Here is a 19,730-nt window from a genome sequence, read left to right on the forward strand (position 1 = left end):
AAAAAAGAAGAAGAGTGAGACGTTATGTTTTAGCTTTAGTAAAATAGTGCCGGCCTTGTATCTCAATCTTGCCACCTATTTGTATCCAAATCGGTGGTGGAAGTGGAATTTGTATGTGAATATACAACCATCATTACTTGTCAAAAACACATCATCCCTCACTTTCAACTTTTTTTTTTTTAAAGACATTTTTTTCATCAATTTTTTTTATTTTTTATTTTCACAATTTCACCCACTCTAATCCCCTAAAAAGTCAACTCATAACCCCATTATATATATTCTGCCTCATATCCCAAATACATTAAAACAAAATAAATTCTATATTTAAAAAAAAAAAAAAAGAAAAAAATCCACTCTACTTTAACCCTCTACTTCTTCAAATTCCAATTACTCATCCTCTTTTTTGACCAAAAATTTCCCAAAAATTCCAGATACCCATTTGAGAAAAGTGAACCAATTGTGCAAATTTTGATTTTTTTTGTGTAAAAGTTTTAATCTTTGTTAATGGTTGTGAATATGATCAAGTGGAGGCCATGGTTGCCACCACTTCAATCGAGAAAATTTGAGGTTAAAATTGTGGTTGGTTCAATTAAAGGGTTAAATTTAATTCAAGAAGAGAAAGATGATGATGAAAATTATAAATTTAGGGTGGAGATTAAGTGGAAAAGCCCTAAATCAAATGGGTTTAAATCATTGAAAAACAAGGGTGTCAAGAAATTAATTTCAAGGGAAGAAAAATCGGGTCAAAACGGTGTCGTTCAGTGGGATGAAGAATTTACGAGGGTTTGTCAATTTTGTGGGTCTAAAGATAAGATTGAGGGTGTTTTTCATCCTTGTGAAGTCTCTTTGGTGGTCTTTTATGTAAGTTTTCAATTAATATATTAATTTATTTATTTAGTTTTTGTTTTAATTTATGGATGTTGATTTTAAAGATTACTTCTTTGAGATTAAATGTTGATGTTGATCATATATTCAAGTTGACTTTTTGGATTATTATGTGGGTATTGAATTTCATAGATTCTTTAAATTTTGTTTGATTTTGTGACAGCTGCATGTTTTGTTTTTGTTTATTTATTTTTTATTTTTTATTTTCTATTTTCATGGGATTATCATGTGCGGTTGTTGATTTTGCATTGAGAATCGGAATTTTTGTTGATCAATTTAAAATTTTGGGGTTAGAATTATCCATATGCCTTGATTCTTGGACTAAACCTCGTTAAAAAAAATAATCCTGTTTTTGTTAGGTATTTTTTTTGGTAATGCATATGCTGATTTTTAGGGATATATTCAAAAGATATGTTTTTGGTTTGAGTTTTATGACTGGTTGGATATTGGATTGAACTGACTGACTGATTAAGCTAAGGTTTTTAGCACATGAATCTTATTTCTGAGTGAACTTGTTTTACAATGATGATACACAAATCTATAATTTTACAATGTTTTGCACTTTCGTGACCCATGATGTTATTGTTTTTATTCCGACAATGTGATCGATGATGCACTGTTATGTTATCTTGCTGTCATGTTGTATATCTATTTGATTCAGCTAAGCTAATAACTTTCTTCAAGGTTTTGGCGACTAAATTTTCAAGTCATTGGTTTTTCTTGGCTGTCGTGGTTGTATCTGAACTCGTAGCATGTTAATATTGTGGGAACCTGTTTGGCATTCTCGTTCAACTCTAAGAAAGTACTTCCTCCGTTTCTTTTTACTTGCAACACAGCCTTGTGACACGTGTTTTGAAGTCGGATTTATATAATGTAAACGGATAAATTATTCATTATAATTTTTACAAATGATACTTAACCCTATTCTAATCTTCGTGTAAAAATTATATTGATAAAATCGCTCGTTTACCCTCACTAATCATCTCCTAAAACTACGTGCCTAAAAGGTGTGTTGCAAGTAAAAGAAAACGGAGGAAGTATGATTTTTGAGCTGAAGAATTCATTTGTTGCTTGAATTACTTTTATTCTTGTTTTTTGTTGGTTGTTTAGCTTAATTGTCTTTTTCCTTTGTCTCTTTTATGTTAATGATATGTAGAAGTGTTTTATTTATTTATTTATTTTTTTTTTATTTTTTTTATTTTTATTTTTAAAATGGATTTACTGATCTGTTTCTAAAATTTAGGGTTCTGAGAAACGAACAAAGAAGATGGCTCTGTTGACAGCATCTGCTGTATTAAACCTTGCTGAGTTTGTTTCTTTGGAAGAAGATGTGAAGGATTTTGACATCAATGTTCCTCTTTCTATCCTCCATGGCGGTTTCAATTGCAGCCCCTCTCTTTGTGTAAGCCCCACTCTTTTATATACTTGGTTTAGAATTATGTGGCTGCATTTGGTACTTTGGTATGTTTGTGAACCATGCTCACAAGTTTTATTGCTGCATACAGATTTCTCTTAGCTTGATGGAGTTGAAATCTGTGCGAGAACTGTCAGTTGAAGGGCAGAGACCAATAATGTTTGCTCCATTATCGCCTTGTTTTGGTGCTTCTCATCTGATCAAGAAAGATGAAGCTTCTTCTTTTAAATCAAATCTAAGAAAAGTTAAAAGCTTGACAGATTTTGTTTCATCTAGAAAATTGAAGAAGGCATACAATGGAGAAGGCAGTTGTGACAGTAAGTTCTCTACTGGAAGTGAGGATTCAGACCCTTTCGACACAGACTCATTTGGCGATACTGATGAGGGTGAATCAGAAGAAAGTAAAGAGGATGTGGATGTTCAAAAATCCTGCAGTTATGGCACTTTAGTCCATGCCAACTTCGCTGGAGGAGCACTTGACCTAGGAGTCAATTGTGAGGACGATGATTTGGTTTATTACGGCAGACATAAACCACATGTAGACAGCTCTGTTGCTCAATATTATGACACATCGATTTCAGAGCAATTGCAGAGGCCGAGTTCAAAATTTGGTATTTCGTGGACGAAAGGAAAGCTGAGCTTTAAATCTCGTAAGGTCAAAGGAGAGCCATTACTGAAGAAGGACTATGGTGAAGAAGGCGGAGATGATATTGATTTTTATCGCCGACAGCTTTCTGATGAATCCTTAGCGGTAAGCATCCATCTAAAATCACTCTTTTTTTTTTTTTTTTTTTTTTTTTTTTTTTTTTGTGGTTATTGTTTTAGCTTAGTTGCATACAAATTTGTGATGTTTGGGTATGTAAGTCTGTCATTAAGTTTTCAAAATTGTGCTAAGTGCATGGTTATGTGATTTGAGTATTGTTGTGGACTTGTGGCTTCAATTCATCTAAATTTGCAATTCTTTGTGAGTCTAACTGATTGGGGGAATCAAGAAAAATGGTTGGAGGGCATGACTAATGCATAAATATACAATAATGGTTGTGAATCCTTGATTAATTGCAGCAATTTGAAGGTTCGATGGGAAGTGCATCATACATTTCTGAATTTGGGGATGACAACTTTGCTGTCGGTAGCTGGGAGCAAAAGGAGGTTCTGAGCCGTGACGGGAGCTTGAAGCTTCAAACTCAAGTCTTTTTTGCTTCAATCGATCAAAGAAGTGAAAGGGCAGCTGGTGAGAGTGCATGCACTGCTTTGGTTGCTGTCATTGCTGATTGGCTTCACTCCAACCAAAGGGAAATGCCTGTAAAATCTGAATTTGACAGCCTCATTCGAGAAGGTTCCCTTCAGTGGAGAAATCTCTGTGAGAATGAGGACTACCGGGAGAAATTTCCTGACAAGCACTTTGATCTTGAGACTGTCATTCAAGCTAAAATCCGCCCCCTCTCTGTCGTCCCAGAGAGATCTTTCGTTGGTTTTTTTCATCCTGATGGGATAGAAGAGGAGTGTTTCGGCTTCCTTCAGGGTGCCATGTCATTTGACAATATATGGGATGAGATTTTCCGGGTTGCATCAGAGCTAAACTGCAATAGTGAACCTTTGGTGTATGTTGTGAGCTGGAATGACCATTTTTTCATCCTCAGGGTTGACTGGGATGCCTTTTACATCATTGACACATTGGGAGAAAGGCTTTACGAGGGCTGCAATCAAGCTTTTGTTCTCAAATTCAACCATGATACTACCATCGAAACATTACCTTGTCAAACTTCATCATCAGAGGATGCAAAGCCCACTGAAACAAAGTCTGCAATAGTGGAGGCTTCTTCATCAAGGGGTCAACAGCAAGTTTCGTCTGACCAGGAATCAGAAAGTGCACAAGGGATGGAGGAAGAGAAGGTGCATTGCAGAGGTAAAGATTCCTGCAAGGAGTACATAAAGAGTTTCTTGGCTGCCATTCCAATAAGGGAGTTGCAGATTGATATGAAGAAGGGATTGAAGTCTTCAGCCCCGATTCACCAGCGACTACAGATAGAGTTTAACTTCACTAAGCAGCAGTTTTTCCCAGCACCTGCTGAGTATATAGCTTCGGAGATAGCAGGTGTTGTTCCAATTTTGACAGCGGCTGATGTACATGCATCAATGGCAGTTGATCAAGTACCAGCACCAATAATGGTGGCCGATTTACCGGCTCCAGTAGCAGTTGACGTACCAGCATCAATGATGACAGTCGCTGTTGCTTAGGAAAAAAATTGAGAAGGGATTATACATATTGTCCATTCTAACTCATAATTTTTTGGAGGGTTTTTTTTATTTTCTCCATGTTTTCTTTTTTTGAAACAGACGTTTAAGGTCTTACAGGAGGCATTATGAGTGCATTTCGCCCTCAAAAGTGCAGGGTGATTTTTTGCACTTAGTATAGAGATAAACTGTTATGCCATATTATAACATGATAATAAAAGTGTTTTTATTTTAATTTTGTTTCCACTTCTCTTATATAGTTCAGTTATTTGTTTCAGTGAAAATTTTCAGATGCTAGAGCTTAGTTAAAAAGTTAAAAGTAGAGGCTTTTGTCTTTCTGGTCTTTCATTCTGGTGAATTTGAAATTTTGAAGTGATGCAATTCCATTTGCTTATATGGAGTAATAATTTGACATATATGAAAAGACAAATGTTATCCAATATCAAATACTTCGTACGTAGTAAAAGTTATCTACTTGCAAATTTGACTTATGTTTTACTTGAGTTAATTAAACATAATGTATTAATGTGTAGAAGACATTTATTATATGTGGTAATAATAATTCAACCAGTTTTTTTAGTTGACATGCTGACTTTTGCACTATTCGCAAACTACAATTTGACTAGTTTTTGTGATTTATAGCTACAATAAAACATAATAAAGTGGAATCTTGTTTGAATCGTCTTGTTGTAAATTTACAATGTTTATGATTAGAGATGTTAATCGTTAACATTATGCATTGACACACGTGATAAAAGAAACGTGTAAAAAAAAAAAAGAACGTAGATAGTATATAACTATACAAGTAGTACATGTATTTCAGAAATGCAATGGTGTGACAGCTTAAACTATTTACTGATTGTATAGTCACATTCACATATACAAAATACTATTTATGATATTCTAATTTGATTGTCATCATTCATGATTTCTAAAATAACAATTTCAATGTACTTTTATTCTTAAATATGGGTTGAACTAATGTGACAGCTATTTTTCCAACGGGCGATTACATTAAATAGAGTTTAAAGTGAATTTTATATCCTATCGAATTAATGTTTCTTGCACACAAGATGCTACAGCCTACAGGCGTGGAACAAGCACACCCAAATTTGGTGGGAGAAGATGTGTTTAACGGTACATGTTAATGTTGATGAACTTTAGTTGATAATGATTTTGCAAATTATGACTTTGACTTTGAAGTTGCACCAATCTAAATGAGATGTCATAATAAAGCCTAAAAGTATGTGTGTTGTCTGCCACTTTATAATTATGTGGTGTATTATGTATGTGTCTGCCACTTTGCTGTGCTTGCTTCTACGCACAACCCATATCTTGCATGGAAAATCTTGCTTATTTTTGGTATCGTGCGCATTGAATATGTGAGACATTTCGCGTTTGCGTAATTTTGTGTGGAGGGATGAATTTCTCGTTTTTAAGCCTATGTTCGGTTCAACTTATTCAAGTAATTGCTTATTTTGAAATTAATTTGATGTGATCACTTTGCTTTATTTGTGTTAGTTTATCTATGTATATATATGAATACAATTTCGTAAAGAAAATGATTTTAAACTTTCAGATTTGGAAAATACTTCTTCCGTTTCAAAATGATCTTATTTGAAATATTTTGGATAAATTAAGGCGAGAAAAAAAAAATCTTAAAATTGTGAGCAGCATGCTAAATTTAAAATTTGAAGTATTTTCATTGAGATTTTTTTTTTTTTTCATTATCGAGCATTATTTAGGAAAATCGCTCAGAGTTATAGGTATGGCAATAGTAACACCAAGGAAAGAGACAGTGCACAATTGCACATTCATCAAAATGCCACAGGAAATAGGGTATATGTGATGAGTGCTAAGTAGAATATCACCACCATGTCTGAAAGCAAACTAATAGAGTAAGACATTAAAATAAGAAAAGAGAAAATTAATAATGAAAAGATGTGGTGGTTATTAAGATTAAGAAGACAAATTCCTACAACAATAAATTATTCTAACAATTATGTCAACATGAATAAACAATAATCATGATTACCGAAGCGTAAAATACTTGGCTAAGATCATGGCTCAATCTGACGATCATATACCCAGTTGAAAATGCTAGCAGTTGATTAGTCTCTAAAACCATAATTCCCAACGTATGTTGTCTTTTCAATACGCACAGATTGTTGACTTAAGGAATTGATGTGAAAAGAATACAAGGCATGTAGTCAATATATCATCCATCTTTGATTAGCTGAGAAAGAAGGTTGACAACTCCCGACATCGGGGCATCATTCTGCAACAAAAATACAGATGTTTAGTTCCATATAAGTTCTAAGAAGATAGCTTCGATACATACCAATTCACTCCAAGAAGCAATATGAACGGTGAGATACTCCATTTTCGTAATCATCTGTTGACAAACTCCTCTCAGACAGTACTTTCTTTTTTACAAAGTACTTTTTTTTGCAAATTATAGATACACACCTTGACTCCCCCCCCCCCCCCCCCCCAAAAAAAAAAAAAAAAAAAAAAAAAAAAAAAAAAAAAACCCATCCTGTCACATATAGATCTGACACATTCTGTTTTCTTAAATATATGGGAAGTTCAATCCTTGGTATAAAGAATCAATTTCATCGGCAGGCTAAACATTGTTTATGTTTAAATTTTTGTGCAATCCACACCAAAATGCATTCACCCAAAGATCCTAGGTCTCAAGTCAGACCGTATGAAAAAAATAGGATCAGTATGCAGCATGCCAACACCTATGATTAGGTCGGTCATACCAATGAGGTTTTGGCCTAATGACAAACATTGAGAGATTGTATACGATAGATCAGTATATCACAGGTTCAAATCCCCTCTCTCCCATTTGTAATTTATAATGCCCTTGTGACTCCCTTGGATCCAATGAAAAAAGCTAAAAAAAAAAAGTCATTTTGTAGGTCTTTTCCACAGAATCAAAGCACATTGGATAAAGTAGACATCAACAGCTTAACAACTATGATCCCACATACTATAATCACATACCCTACTTCTAATAACGCTCTCTCATAGCCCCTCATTTACTGGCCCAAAGTAAAAGATCAAACGGAGGAATAAAGCAGAGAAGGACAGAGCGACTACAACAACCTTTGACCAAAACAAAATTACTCCTTATTAGAATATCAGTAGTTAAACAAAATTAAACAAGAAGCACACAATTCAGGCCACTCACCAAAAATAAAACATCAAAGGCTTTTTTGTAACTCTCAAGAGATTCATTGACCTTGTCATTCCTGCATAATTCATATGGATAGTGGTCAGTCACAAATTCTACTTAAATGATAGTGCAAGGCTACAACTATACGAAAAAAATTTAACATAGTAAATGAATGGTACAGCTTTGTACTATTCTCCATCAATAATTAATAAACCAACTTTCTTTTTGATAATCCTAAAATAATATTTCAATTTCAATATTCAGTAAATTAAAATTTGAACCTTTCCTTGTCCCTTTAATTACATCATTAACTAATAATTCTTAAACTAAAGCAGGGCAATATCAATTTGGATGAGATGATAAAGAACGATTTTTATGATATTTTAACTCAATTTCTTAAAGTAATGTGGTCAATTATTTTGGGTGGAAGCAATACTACATATTAATTTTGTCATTGGTGGCAAGAGAGACTGAAAAACATGGGATAAAGCTCCAAACAAAATCTAATGTAACAAATTATGTGGCTTGTATTCTTTTCACATCAATTCCTTAAGTCACCCATCTGTGTGTATTTAAAATACAACCTACCTTGGAAATCATTGTCTTAGAGACCAGGCTACTGCTATGATCATCAGATTGAGCAATGATTTTAACCAAGTGTTGTGTGCTTCAGTAATCAAGATTTGTATTTAATTATATTGACATTATAGTAAGAATCCTTGTAGAAATCTGTTTACTTAATAACCACCTCATCTTTTCATTAATTCTATGTTTTTATTCACTAATTATATTCCAAGGAAATGATTTTCCATGGAAAACAATTTTCAAAGGAAATACACACTTGTAAAAACAGTTGTCCTTTGTTTTTTTTCCTTACAAGAAAAACAAATGGAAGAAGGAAAACATGGAAGTAGAAGGCAGAAGATGGAAGAGATATGTGGCATTCATTCCTTTCGAAAGGAGAAATTTTCAACTCTTAAGTAATAAATTTTCCACCTTTCATACTTGTTTTCCATGCTTTACAAACCAATCAATAAAAAAATGGGAAACATGAGATCTAAGTTGAATATTGTGGAAAGTTATTAGTACTTAGAGGCCTGGGAGGCTTTAATTGGTGATTTTATTAGCATAAATATACAATCATATGCTCATATCTTTACTTATGCTTCCCTTATCATTCTTCTTCCTTCCTGAATCTCTTCTGTCCTTAATCCTCTGTTTTGGTCACTACGCTAAGTTAGTTTCTCAGCATTTTGTTAATAAAAAAAACTCATCCAGATTCAATTTTATGCCAGCAGTATGCTTTCACATCATCCAATATATCCCATTTCAAATACAGAAAAATTCCAGGCAAGAGTATCAGGAACCAAGAGCCAATGAAGCAGGATTGTCATGAAATTTCAATAGCCACAATTAGTGAACAACAACCAAAAAAAAAAAGGTACCACTGAACACAGATTTTACATGGTTCACTAACGATATGTTAGCTATGTCCACAAGCAACAGACAAGAGGGGAGTTTTAATGAGCTTGAGGATATTACAGATAACAAAATCGTCGCCATTGTTCTCCATTATATGGCTTAACAGTGTTTCTAAATCATTCTACATCTCATTAACAATGTTCTATTTTCAGTCTCGTTGCCATCATTACTGCAGATACCAACAATGATGTAGCCAGTGAATAAATTGTAACATAACTAGAGTAAAATAGGATAAATATGATGAGGTTCTTTCCAGACAGCATCTCATAAATTCAAATATTGAGGATATACTAATCTAAAACCCAAAATATTTCCAATTCCAACTTCCAAAACCAGAACAAGAAGCACAGCTAACAGGGTAGTAAGAGTTGAGGCCAGACTGTCAGTTTTTGTTAGACCGTGTCAAACAGCTGCTTTCAATACATTATTTGTTCCAGGACACCTTTAATTTTATTATGTTGTCCCTGTCAAAGCAAGTCTACAGTTTCAACAACCCAAATTCTACATTTAATATCATCAGCACTGGCTTGATCCTCAACATGTCAAAGAGGTTATTTTCTGATTTAAAATCTTCCAACAATTACAAGTACATGGCAGTAAATATTGTAATAGCCTATTCCAGATGAGCAAATAGTTAACAAACCATTAGAAATCATCACCAAAGAAAACAGTAAGAGATAAACTAAATAATAGAGCTAACTATGTATTAGTTATTCATCTTAGTAAACCTTTACAAACTTCAATAAAAAGATCATATAAGTCCACCAGTTACAGATGCTAAGAGCGATTTTCACAATCCAGTAAGGTATAAAGCTTTAGCGAGAGGATCTCAAATCTGGGGAGGTAATTAGGTCTATGTAATTCCAAGGACTCTTTTTTATCAGCTCATTTATTGTAGTACCGATCAATACAAACTCTTGATCAAAACCCCTTTACATCCATCATTTTCCCAATATTCCCCCAAAAGACCTTAAGGTCCCGTTTGGTGTGATGTAAAATTTTCATGGAAAATGATTTTCCCATTATTTTTCATTTCCTTTGTTTGGTTTGTGAAGGAGTGGGAAATAATTTTTGTAATGGTGGAAAATTGCATTCATAATGGTGGAAAACATTTTCCTTAACTAAACAAGGGAAGCCACATTTTCCTCCCCTTCTCCTTATTTCTTTTTTATTTTCCTCTCATCCATCCCCACATTTCCACTTCTTTTTTTTAATTTCTCTTTTACTTTTCTTATAAGAACCAAACAAAGGAAAATTATCTTGCAAGTGTGGTTTTCCTTAAAAATATGTTTTACATGAAAACTAGTTTTTCATTGAAAATGTTTTACATCAAACCAAACGGGGCCTCTATATCATCCAACCACGGTGGAATTACATACAAAAGATGCAAATTTACAATTAAATTCATAAATGAATGCAACTATTGAACCATTTCGATTCTCTCTCCACCTCTTCTTCATCTTCTTCGCTTATTTTCGCTCTCCTCCTCAGATTGATAATTCTAATTAAATAACTATATAATTGTGAGAATCTTGAAATCAAATGTTAATCCTGCTTTTTCATACAATTATTCCCCACAATTGTTCAATATATTTTGAGTTTAAATGTGCTATTCTAGGATGTGAGAAACATAGTTTGGGAATTTTAATTGAAGATGTGAAGTATAACTTTATTGTTATTTTATTTGAGTTGTGGATCAGAATTATTGTTATAGTTATTGTTGTTAGGGTGATGCTAAAGCTACCATTTGTCTATTAATGGTGCAAGGAGATGAAGAAGACGAGTTTGGGAATTTTTTACTCATTATATGCAAATAAGCAAACAAATTTGCTCATTTTGTACATTTTGCGCAAATAAGCAAATATGACGATTATGCATTTATGCATGATATATTTGCTTCAAGAAAAGAGATAGAATAGAGAAAAAGTTAAAATTTGCTCATTTTGGAATATAAGCAAATATGACAATTGATTATACATGATAAATTTGCTTTTAGAAATGAGAGGAGAGAAAAAGTAAGATTTAAGATTTGCTTTTTTCTCTGTCACCCCAATTTTTTTTTTTTTTTTTTCTCTCTTCCAAGGCCGATCTTTCGATCTTCGAGAATGAGTTAAATATATAGGAAATAGGAGTGAACATTTTTTTTTCTCTCTTCTATGACTGCTACAAGATGTTGGAGATTGGAACGCATATCTATGACCAATCATTGTTTGAGGCCCAAATTGATGAACCACAAGCCATTTTGAAGTCCGAGCAAGGAAATTTGAGCAAGATGATTAAGTGCTTGTTATTCGCTTGAGGCATCATTGATGTGCAAAGGGCTAACTTTGCAAAGCCATAGAGAATTAGCCACAATCCTTGACAGCTATAGCTAATTTCTGTTGGGATGGGGAGATTACTCCCTAAATTCACTTCGAAGAAACCAATTGCATGCTTGGATGGAATCCAAAATCCAATTAACAATCTTGTGTTTTAACTGCACGGACCTGATATCCATTATTACTTCATGAATGGCTGAATTTTCCCCAAGGAGATTAAACATGCAAGCTAATCCCATGGCTAAAAAGGGAAGGAAGGATGATACGATTGATACCTTAAGTTTCATATAGAACACTTCTGCATTACTCGACAGGAAATATCTCCTCAGGTTCTATAAGAGCAGATTTGTATTACTCAACTAGGGAGTATCAGGGATTTCTGTTACAGGATTTGAAATCTATAGTAACAAAACAAATCTTACCCCACTTCCCCCCCCCCCCCCCCCCCATCTAGTTCCTGCTTTGCATATTCAGAAAAAAAATTATAAAATATAAGAAGGAAAAAAGAGTTGCAATGATAGAATGACAAATCATAGCTATAAAATGCAAGAGAGCCAAAGATGATCATGAACTCATGGCAGAAGATGACAGAACAACTTACAAAGAAAAACCAATACCAATATACCATTGCTTTAATAGAAGATAGCATTGAAAAGATGAACTTACAAAAAACCCACTGATATTCGTGTTTCATAATCAAGACCATCTGACATTCCCAAGTCCCCAATGTGGTCTCCAAGAAGTAGAACATTGGTTCTCTGTTTCATGGCAACATAATCAATAACAGGCGCATCCACAGCTCCCACTTTATCATGTAAAGGTTCTGCCATATCAAGGGCATGCTCATTCTTATTCAAGACATGAATAGTTTTTCCTGGAAACGACAAGATAGAAGAATAAATATAGATGATGGATCAAATTAAAACTCTTTGAGGATAGTTCAGCAAGTAAGAAAAGCTCAGAAAGTATGATGCCAAAACAAAAATTAATCCTAGTAGAATCACAGTGTAACAATATTTCTTTCAATGAGGATCGTCAATACATGACTACATGAGAACAGAGTATACACATGTTAATGAGGTTCATATATAACAGAAATACCTTTAAAAGCTGATAGGTTCCCTTCGTTATCAAAGACCATCCGGTTTGATACAATCTCAATGTTTTTAAAAGATCTCTGAATTCTCTGCCTGAGGACCTGCTCATTTCATGGAACAAAATGTAAGGGAGCGAAAAAACCACAATTATTTAAAGACAACAAAAACTCACACCTACCTCCTCTATGATATCCGCAAGTCCTGCAGAGAATATTAGGATAGGAACATCTTTTTCCTGCACCAGAAACAACAAACAATTAGTAAAATATACAGAGGGAACTTCAACAATTAAATTTTTTTAACATGTCTTGATATACAAAAAAGTGCTAGTGTTAAATAAGGAGCTCCAGGTAACACTTTGTAACACACTACATGGATGAAGAAGAAAACACAACATGAGTTTCGCTCAAACCAAGATTTCATAGGACTATGGCTCATGAATGTGGGCAGTTATATGCATTTATGATTCAAATGAGAGCATTTTAGAGCAGCAAGATTGGTAAGAGCCATCTCATATGGACTCGAGGAACTATTTGCATATTAATAAGACGGAAACAGATAATGGGCTTAATGAATTAGAGCAGACAACGCTTTGCTTTGGCATGAGAGCTGGTAACAAGTAAACAGAAAATGAGTGAGGAAACAGGATCACTTTCTAGCCCCATTATAATGGACTTGTTCAGTTGTTCGTCTTCAACAAACTAATGTGAAGCAGAAAATTTACTTTTAAATAAGCATGTAACAGAAACAACAAGATCTTAAAAGTGAAGGATTAAAAGATGAAGAATAATCACCTCTAAAATCTGAAACAGTTTAATTACACCCTCTCGAAATGCCATTCTGGCATTAGCAACAGACTTTCTTATATCATCAAATGTGAGACCTCCCTCAACAAGAAGACCATGTGTCTTTCCCCACCTGTTTTTTGGGAAAAATAACAATCAGAAATAGAATCAAGGACATGGTTCACTAACCCGACCCCTTGCCAAATAGAGTGCCTTTAAAGGTAGCATGATTAGAAAGCCGGCAATTCCCTTAGGATGCTTCAATAAGACTTTAAGGGGGTGGTCATAGAATGATCTAAATTCTTCTTAGTTCTTGTATCATTCACACTGATTTTGATTCAAATGGTATATCTTCTTGCTAATAATTCAAACAAGATTTCATTCTTGGCTTGCTAATAGTGGACAAACTAAAATAAATGGCTCCCATTGTCCTACTTTGTGATACAAACTTTTGCACAAGCATGTTTGATTTCTTATGAACACATCCTTTATTATATTAATTTTTTTCAAAAAGACTTCAACTAAACATGGAACCAATATTAAAATCACCATTTGGGCAGTAGTAAACAATGACCGCTTTATAATTTTATCCTTTTTAAGAAGTAATTCCTCATTCTTTTTTAATCAGAACATTTGGAATTTTACATTCACACTCACTCTTTTGATTGACTTTTGTGATTTATACGTTGGAAAATAAATAAATAAATAAATAGTCACGTGGGATCTTATTAGATTTGTCTCGAAACTTTCATAATATAAACTTTTTAATAATTTTTACCCTTACGATATTTAAGTTATAAAATGTTCATTGACAAGTGTGAAGTCTCCAACCTCGCGATTAAAAAGAACGGAGGAAGTATAAGTTTGTGGCTTTTTCATACACTCAACCCCCAAACCTTCTTAGAACTCTAGCTTTGTTAAAAGCATTGGGACGATGTTATTGTTGTGTTTCTTCATATATTATGGGACATCAGCAAATGAAAATAACACCAAATTAAATGGGGTGGAAAGTGTATTTACATAAGAAAGCATTATCGACAACTACAAGATAGTAAAAGGTTGATGTCCTATTGAAAAATAACTGTACTGCTTAGTAAAGCCATGGTTTTTTTTAGGGTCAATATTACATCATTTACATGACTGACAAAGCAGGGAACAATAAATTCTAGCAGGTAGATATCAAGGAGGTCTACATTATATGATATAGAAAATTACCACTCTTCCATAAGCTTTGTTTTCTCATCAATTGGAATTTCTGGACAAATTTCTATTGGACGGTAATGGTCATATAGCTCCTGTCTCTTTCTATCATACTCTGGATTCCCCTGCTGTAGAAGTCCATGACTGGCTATGCATGATATTAGTAAACAGTAATGGAAGCATTATGTATTATAGAGTCAAGGACCAAGAATATTAATATAATAAAAGGTTGGAGGCAGACTTACTTTGCCCCCTTTGGCCATTGATGTTATATTTTGTTAATGTCGCATCAAAATCAGCAATCACCTAACAAGTGAAATGTGTCAAGCTTCTGTAAGGAATTATTGCTCTCTCACATAAGGCATTTGTTTCATTCATTCCATCCTAATTAGCAATCTGAATGTATACATGTTTCGATAAATCTAGGTAGCTTACACAAGTAGAAATATACTTGTACATAATTGGATGCAACAGAACAAAAATTAATAAAACAGGAATTAGCAAAATATATGGATTTGGGAGCTCATGTCAACTCATAGGAGTGGAATCTCATTAGCACCATTAGACAAAAATATGGTAGTGGAATCTATCACAAGTTTACAGCACCAGATCTTTACTTATGTTGATCTGATTCTTTCGGTGATGGGCTCCGAGTAACACTTTGTAGTTATACCTTAGCATAAGATGGCCTTCACCACTACAAAGTGCACAAAATGTGTAACAAGTACCTAACCACTGCAAATACTCCCTCTGGTTTTATTTTTTATTTGCATCGGTTTGACCAACACATTTGCCGAGATGCAACTTTGACCATTAATATCTTTAATTGTTTATTATACAATTAATGATATGTAATTTATATAACAAAATAATTGAATCATAGAAGCATAATTGGAATAAACAAAGAACCAAAGAACAAACCCAACAAAAATAGACATCAACAAACTGGGCAAACAACCAAACTATTTTCATTACATCCATAATCGACCATTACTACTAGTCTACTACTACTACCTTCTTCTTGATCATTATTCTCAAAAATCTTCCTACTTCCATTGCAATTGTAACACAAGATAAATCTTAACCCACAACAAACATTACAAGGCCCTTCACTAAAATTAATTGGTATATCTCTAAACAAAGGCCTCAATTCCCCTGTTCATTCAATGTCAAAACTTGCTCTGGTCCTCCAATATACCTTTCTCTAATAAACAACCTTGGAGGCAAACACTTCTCCCCCATTATCCTCCACAATTCATCACGAAACTCCAAATGAATCGACACATCTCTTTCGTAGTAGATCAACCCAAAGCTTTCGAGGAGAAATCAAGATCATTAAGCTATCAATTTCGCAGCTTACATTTATTAAGCTATCATTAAGATCATTAATATCATAAACAATTAGCCATCACTATCAGCAATTTATTACGCTACCATTTTCGTAACAATCATAGCTTACATTTCCATTTGCATCCATATACATTATACACAGCATGTTTTATAAATAAAGATATTGGACAACCAAAAAAGGGGTGAATGCATGATCAACTCATTCCAATTACATCCAAAAAAAAAAGTTGGGTTATTAAACACTAAATATATCAACATTTAGACATAAAATTCTCAACACAAGCAAGGAGCAACTACAACATACCTCCTTCGGCTCTAGGATCAGTTATATGTTGCCAAACATAAGTCATCCCATCCCAACCAGTACTAGCCAACAACCCTTCTTCTATAAAACTCATATCGATCCCGGCTGGGGAATCAGTATGACGATCATACTTCTCAATTAAAGCATCCTCCACCGTAAAATCCCACATACAAACCGTCCTATCTAAAGATAGACTCATAACCATGTTCTGGCGATGTGGCGAAAACTTAACCTTCATTACAGCATACTTATGACCAGCAAGAACAGCAATGGGAGTCCTAATACTCCTCACATCCCAAACCCGAACCATATTATCCACCGCCCCGGAAGCCAGCAAACAATCATCAAATGTATTCCAATCACAAGACGAAATCTCACGATTATTACTACTACCAGTATGGTCATAGTATAGCGCGGGTTTCGAACATCCCAACACCGAACCGTGTAATCCCCGGAAGCCGAGGCGAAAACATTGGCAAGCCGGGGATTCCAAGCAACATTATAAACACAATACTCATGTCCCTTGAAGGTGCGCACACTGGTGGGGCGATCAATAGTCCAAAGCTTGATTGTATGATCGAAAGAGCCGGAGATGATGGAATTACTGCGAATTGGGCTCCAATCGACGGAATAAGCTTCACCGGTGTGTCCAGAGAGAGGGCGATAAGGGTCTTGTTGAGGGGAGAAAGAGGTGTCGTACAATTTGAGGGAGTCGTCGGCAAAGGCGGCGACGAGGAGGTTGACGTCGGATTTGGACCAGGCGACGTCGTTGATGCCGTCGGCGGTATTGAAGAAGGTGAGTTCGGAGATGGGGGTGGAATATGATGGGGTAGGGGAGAGGTCGAGGATGTAGAGGCAGCCATTGCCGTGCTTGCCGAAGTTTTGGGTGGTGGCGACGGCTAAGCGGTGTTTGTAGAAGGGGCTGAATTTGACGGAGCAGCCCTTGAAGGCGGTTTTGAACACCGGCATGATTGGAGTTGGCTGGGTCTAGTGAATGATGTAGATTAAGGTTGTACAATTGTGGGGAAATAAGTTAAATTAGCTTATTTTACTTTGTGTTATATTATTGTTGAGCCCAACATCTAATATTATATTAAACCCTAGCTCTAGGAAGTCCTCTCTCAATTAGCTTATTTTAATTTAATTTAATTTAATTTTATTTGATTTTTTTTTGACAAAGAGAACTAAGAAACTAAAAACGACAACAAATAAAGTGACGACGAGGAGCTAAACCAGCCAGATGATGAGCATAACCAATGTGTAGTCTCGGAACCTTCTGAACGTCAAACCTATGAAAGCCTGCAACAATCTGTCGAATTTCACGCAAAATCCAAATAATCGAAATAGGATCCGAGATTTGACCCCGAATCAGAGTGCAAACTGAGCAGCAATCCGAAAAAACTTTAACGCTGGAATAGCCCTTATCTCGAACATGGCGTAAACCAAGCAAACAGGCTATCAGTTCAGAATGAAGAGCTGAGGAAGTAAAACTTGCCTGTGCCCCTCCCCCAACAGACGGAGAAAAAAGGCCAGAAGAGAAGAACCAACCCATACCTGCACGTTGATCCATAGAACTCCAAGAACCATCAAAGGTAAGACAGATGTCATACTGACCAGAAGGACCACCCAACCCTGAAAAGTGCGGAGGAGAGGAACCGAAGCCAGGAGGACAAGAGGGTTGAGAAAGATCATACAAATTTCTAGCCTTTTCACTCCTAGCAACCCACGAAGTAGCCATAGCAAAAATCCCTGCCGGAGAATAGACCTCTGACCGAAAACGAAGGTTGTTCCTAGTTAACTAGATAGCCCACAAAAAAAGCTAACAGGCCATCCAAACTGCTCCAATCCTTAGAAGTGGCAAAGCCAGTAATAGATTCAGTTAACCAAGAGCCAAAGTCACGATCTAGGGACAAAGTCCGAAGCACATCTAAAGGATGAGAAGCTCAAACCAAACTAGTAAACTCACATTGTTGGAAGATGTGAGAGACTGTTTCCAGATGATGATGACAGAACCCACAAATAGCATCAACTGGAACACCTTTTAAAACCAAGACAGCCGACGTGGGAAGACCATTATGTAAAATCTTCCAAACGAAGAGCTTTCATTTTGGTAAAATCGGAAGACCCCAAAATCGCTTCCACCAACCTGGAAGAATGTTAGAAGGCAAGGATCTGTCCGACCAAGTTTGAAGCAGTAAGTGGGCGTAAGCAGATTTAGTAGTAAAAGAACCATCCCGAGTAAATTTCCAGTAAACAAAATCATCCATTTCTTCTTGAGGTCTTTCCATCCCAAGAATAGAATCTGCCGTAGCAGGAGGGAAAAACTTCCGGATACGAGTACTATCCCAGGAATGAGAAATAGGATCAATTATCTGCGACACCATGGAGGGAAGGTCGGACTGAGGAAAGGAATCTTTAAACAGAAAAGAAACCCCAGGAACCCAATTTTCGTCCACGATGTTAATCTGAGAACCAGAGCCCACCTTCCACATAGCACCATGCGAAAGAACCCAGACCCCTTCTAACAAACTCCTACATCCCCAAGAAGTACGAGGAGGAGAACTAGTAGCTTTGTAGTTTATAAGATGATGATAACGAGCACAATAAATCCTCGAAACTAAAAGCCGTGGATGATGAATTAAACGCCACATTTGTTTGGCTAACAAAGCAGAATTGAAAGAGGGCACATGACGAATGCCCAAGCCTCCTAAACCTCGAGGGAAATGGAGGGCAGAAGGAGGAGTTAAAGCCACACCTCTAGTGGAATTACTCTTCTTCCACCAAAACCGAGATAGAAGACTGTTAATGTGCTCCGAGATGGTCGAAGGCAACTTAAAAACAGAGAGCACATGATTTAAAGAGGCTACAACCACTGTGTTAATGAGCACTAACTTGGATGCTGCAGATAAGTGTCGGGAACTAAAAGCTGACAACTTTTGCGACACTTTATCCATCAAGGACTGAAACTGATGACATTTAGCACGGCCTAAGTCTACCGAGAGACCCAAGTAATTACCTAGCAAATTCTTAGCTTGCATATTCAAAGCAGAACTTAAATACTCACGATAATCCTGTGAAGTATTCGAGCTAAATTTGACAAAGGACTTTTGAACATTAACCATCTGACCAGACATGGTGCAAAAACGATTAATCACATCCAAAAGATGAGAGCAGGCCTCAGGAGTAACTCGGAAAAATAAGAGCGCATCATCTGCGAAGAACAGATGGGAAACAGATGGAGCTTGTCTGGAAATGCGCAAACCTTGAAATAAACCAGTTGCCTCGGCCTTCCGCAACATTATCGAAAAAATTTCCATGCAAAGAACGAAAAGATAAGGCGACAAAGGATCTCCCTGACGTAAACCACACACCGGCCTAAGAACAGAAGATGGCTTGCCGTTAACAAGGATCTGAAAGGAAACTATAGACACACATTGCTTAATAAGTTGAATCCAATAAGGCGGAAAACCAAAAGG

At 35.6% G+C, this 19,730-nt stretch overlaps 2 protein-coding genes across 2 annotated transcripts; one reads left to right on the forward strand and one right to left on the reverse strand.

Annotated features, from left to right (window-relative positions):
• The first annotated feature begins 294 nt into the window (after positions 1-294).
• LOC145574704 (uncharacterized) lies at positions 295-4,754 on the forward strand. The gene is made up of 4 exons (XM_081632554.1): positions 295-861; positions 2,129-2,287; positions 2,391-3,050; positions 3,362-4,754. The coding sequence occupies exons 1-4, from the start codon at positions 505-507 to the stop codon at positions 4,535-4,537; spliced, it is 2,352 nt and encodes a 783-aa protein (XP_081488680.1). The 5' UTR covers positions 295-504; the 3' UTR covers positions 4,538-4,754.
• Positions 4,755-6,467: 1,713 nt separating this feature from the next.
• On the reverse strand, positions 6,468-15,273 carry LOC145576530 (uncharacterized). Its single transcript, XM_081634275.1, has 8 exons — positions 14,846-15,273; positions 14,616-14,748; positions 13,410-13,533; positions 12,794-12,850; positions 12,620-12,716; positions 12,185-12,392; positions 7,734-7,794; positions 6,468-6,812 (listed from the first exon to the last, which is right to left on the reverse strand). Exons 2-8 carry the CDS (start codon positions 14,624-14,626, stop codon positions 6,753-6,755), a joined length of 618 nt encoding a protein of 205 aa, XP_081490401.1. The 5' UTR covers positions 14,627-14,748; positions 14,846-15,273; the 3' UTR covers positions 6,468-6,752.
• Between the last annotated feature and the right edge of the window lie 4,457 nt (positions 15,274-19,730).

This window comes from Chenopodium album, chromosome 13, assembly GCF_948465745.1.
Source record: "Chenopodium album chromosome 13, dcCheAlbu1.1, whole genome shotgun sequence".
Taxonomy (NCBI): domain Eukaryota; kingdom Viridiplantae; phylum Streptophyta; class Magnoliopsida; order Caryophyllales; family Amaranthaceae; genus Chenopodium; species Chenopodium album.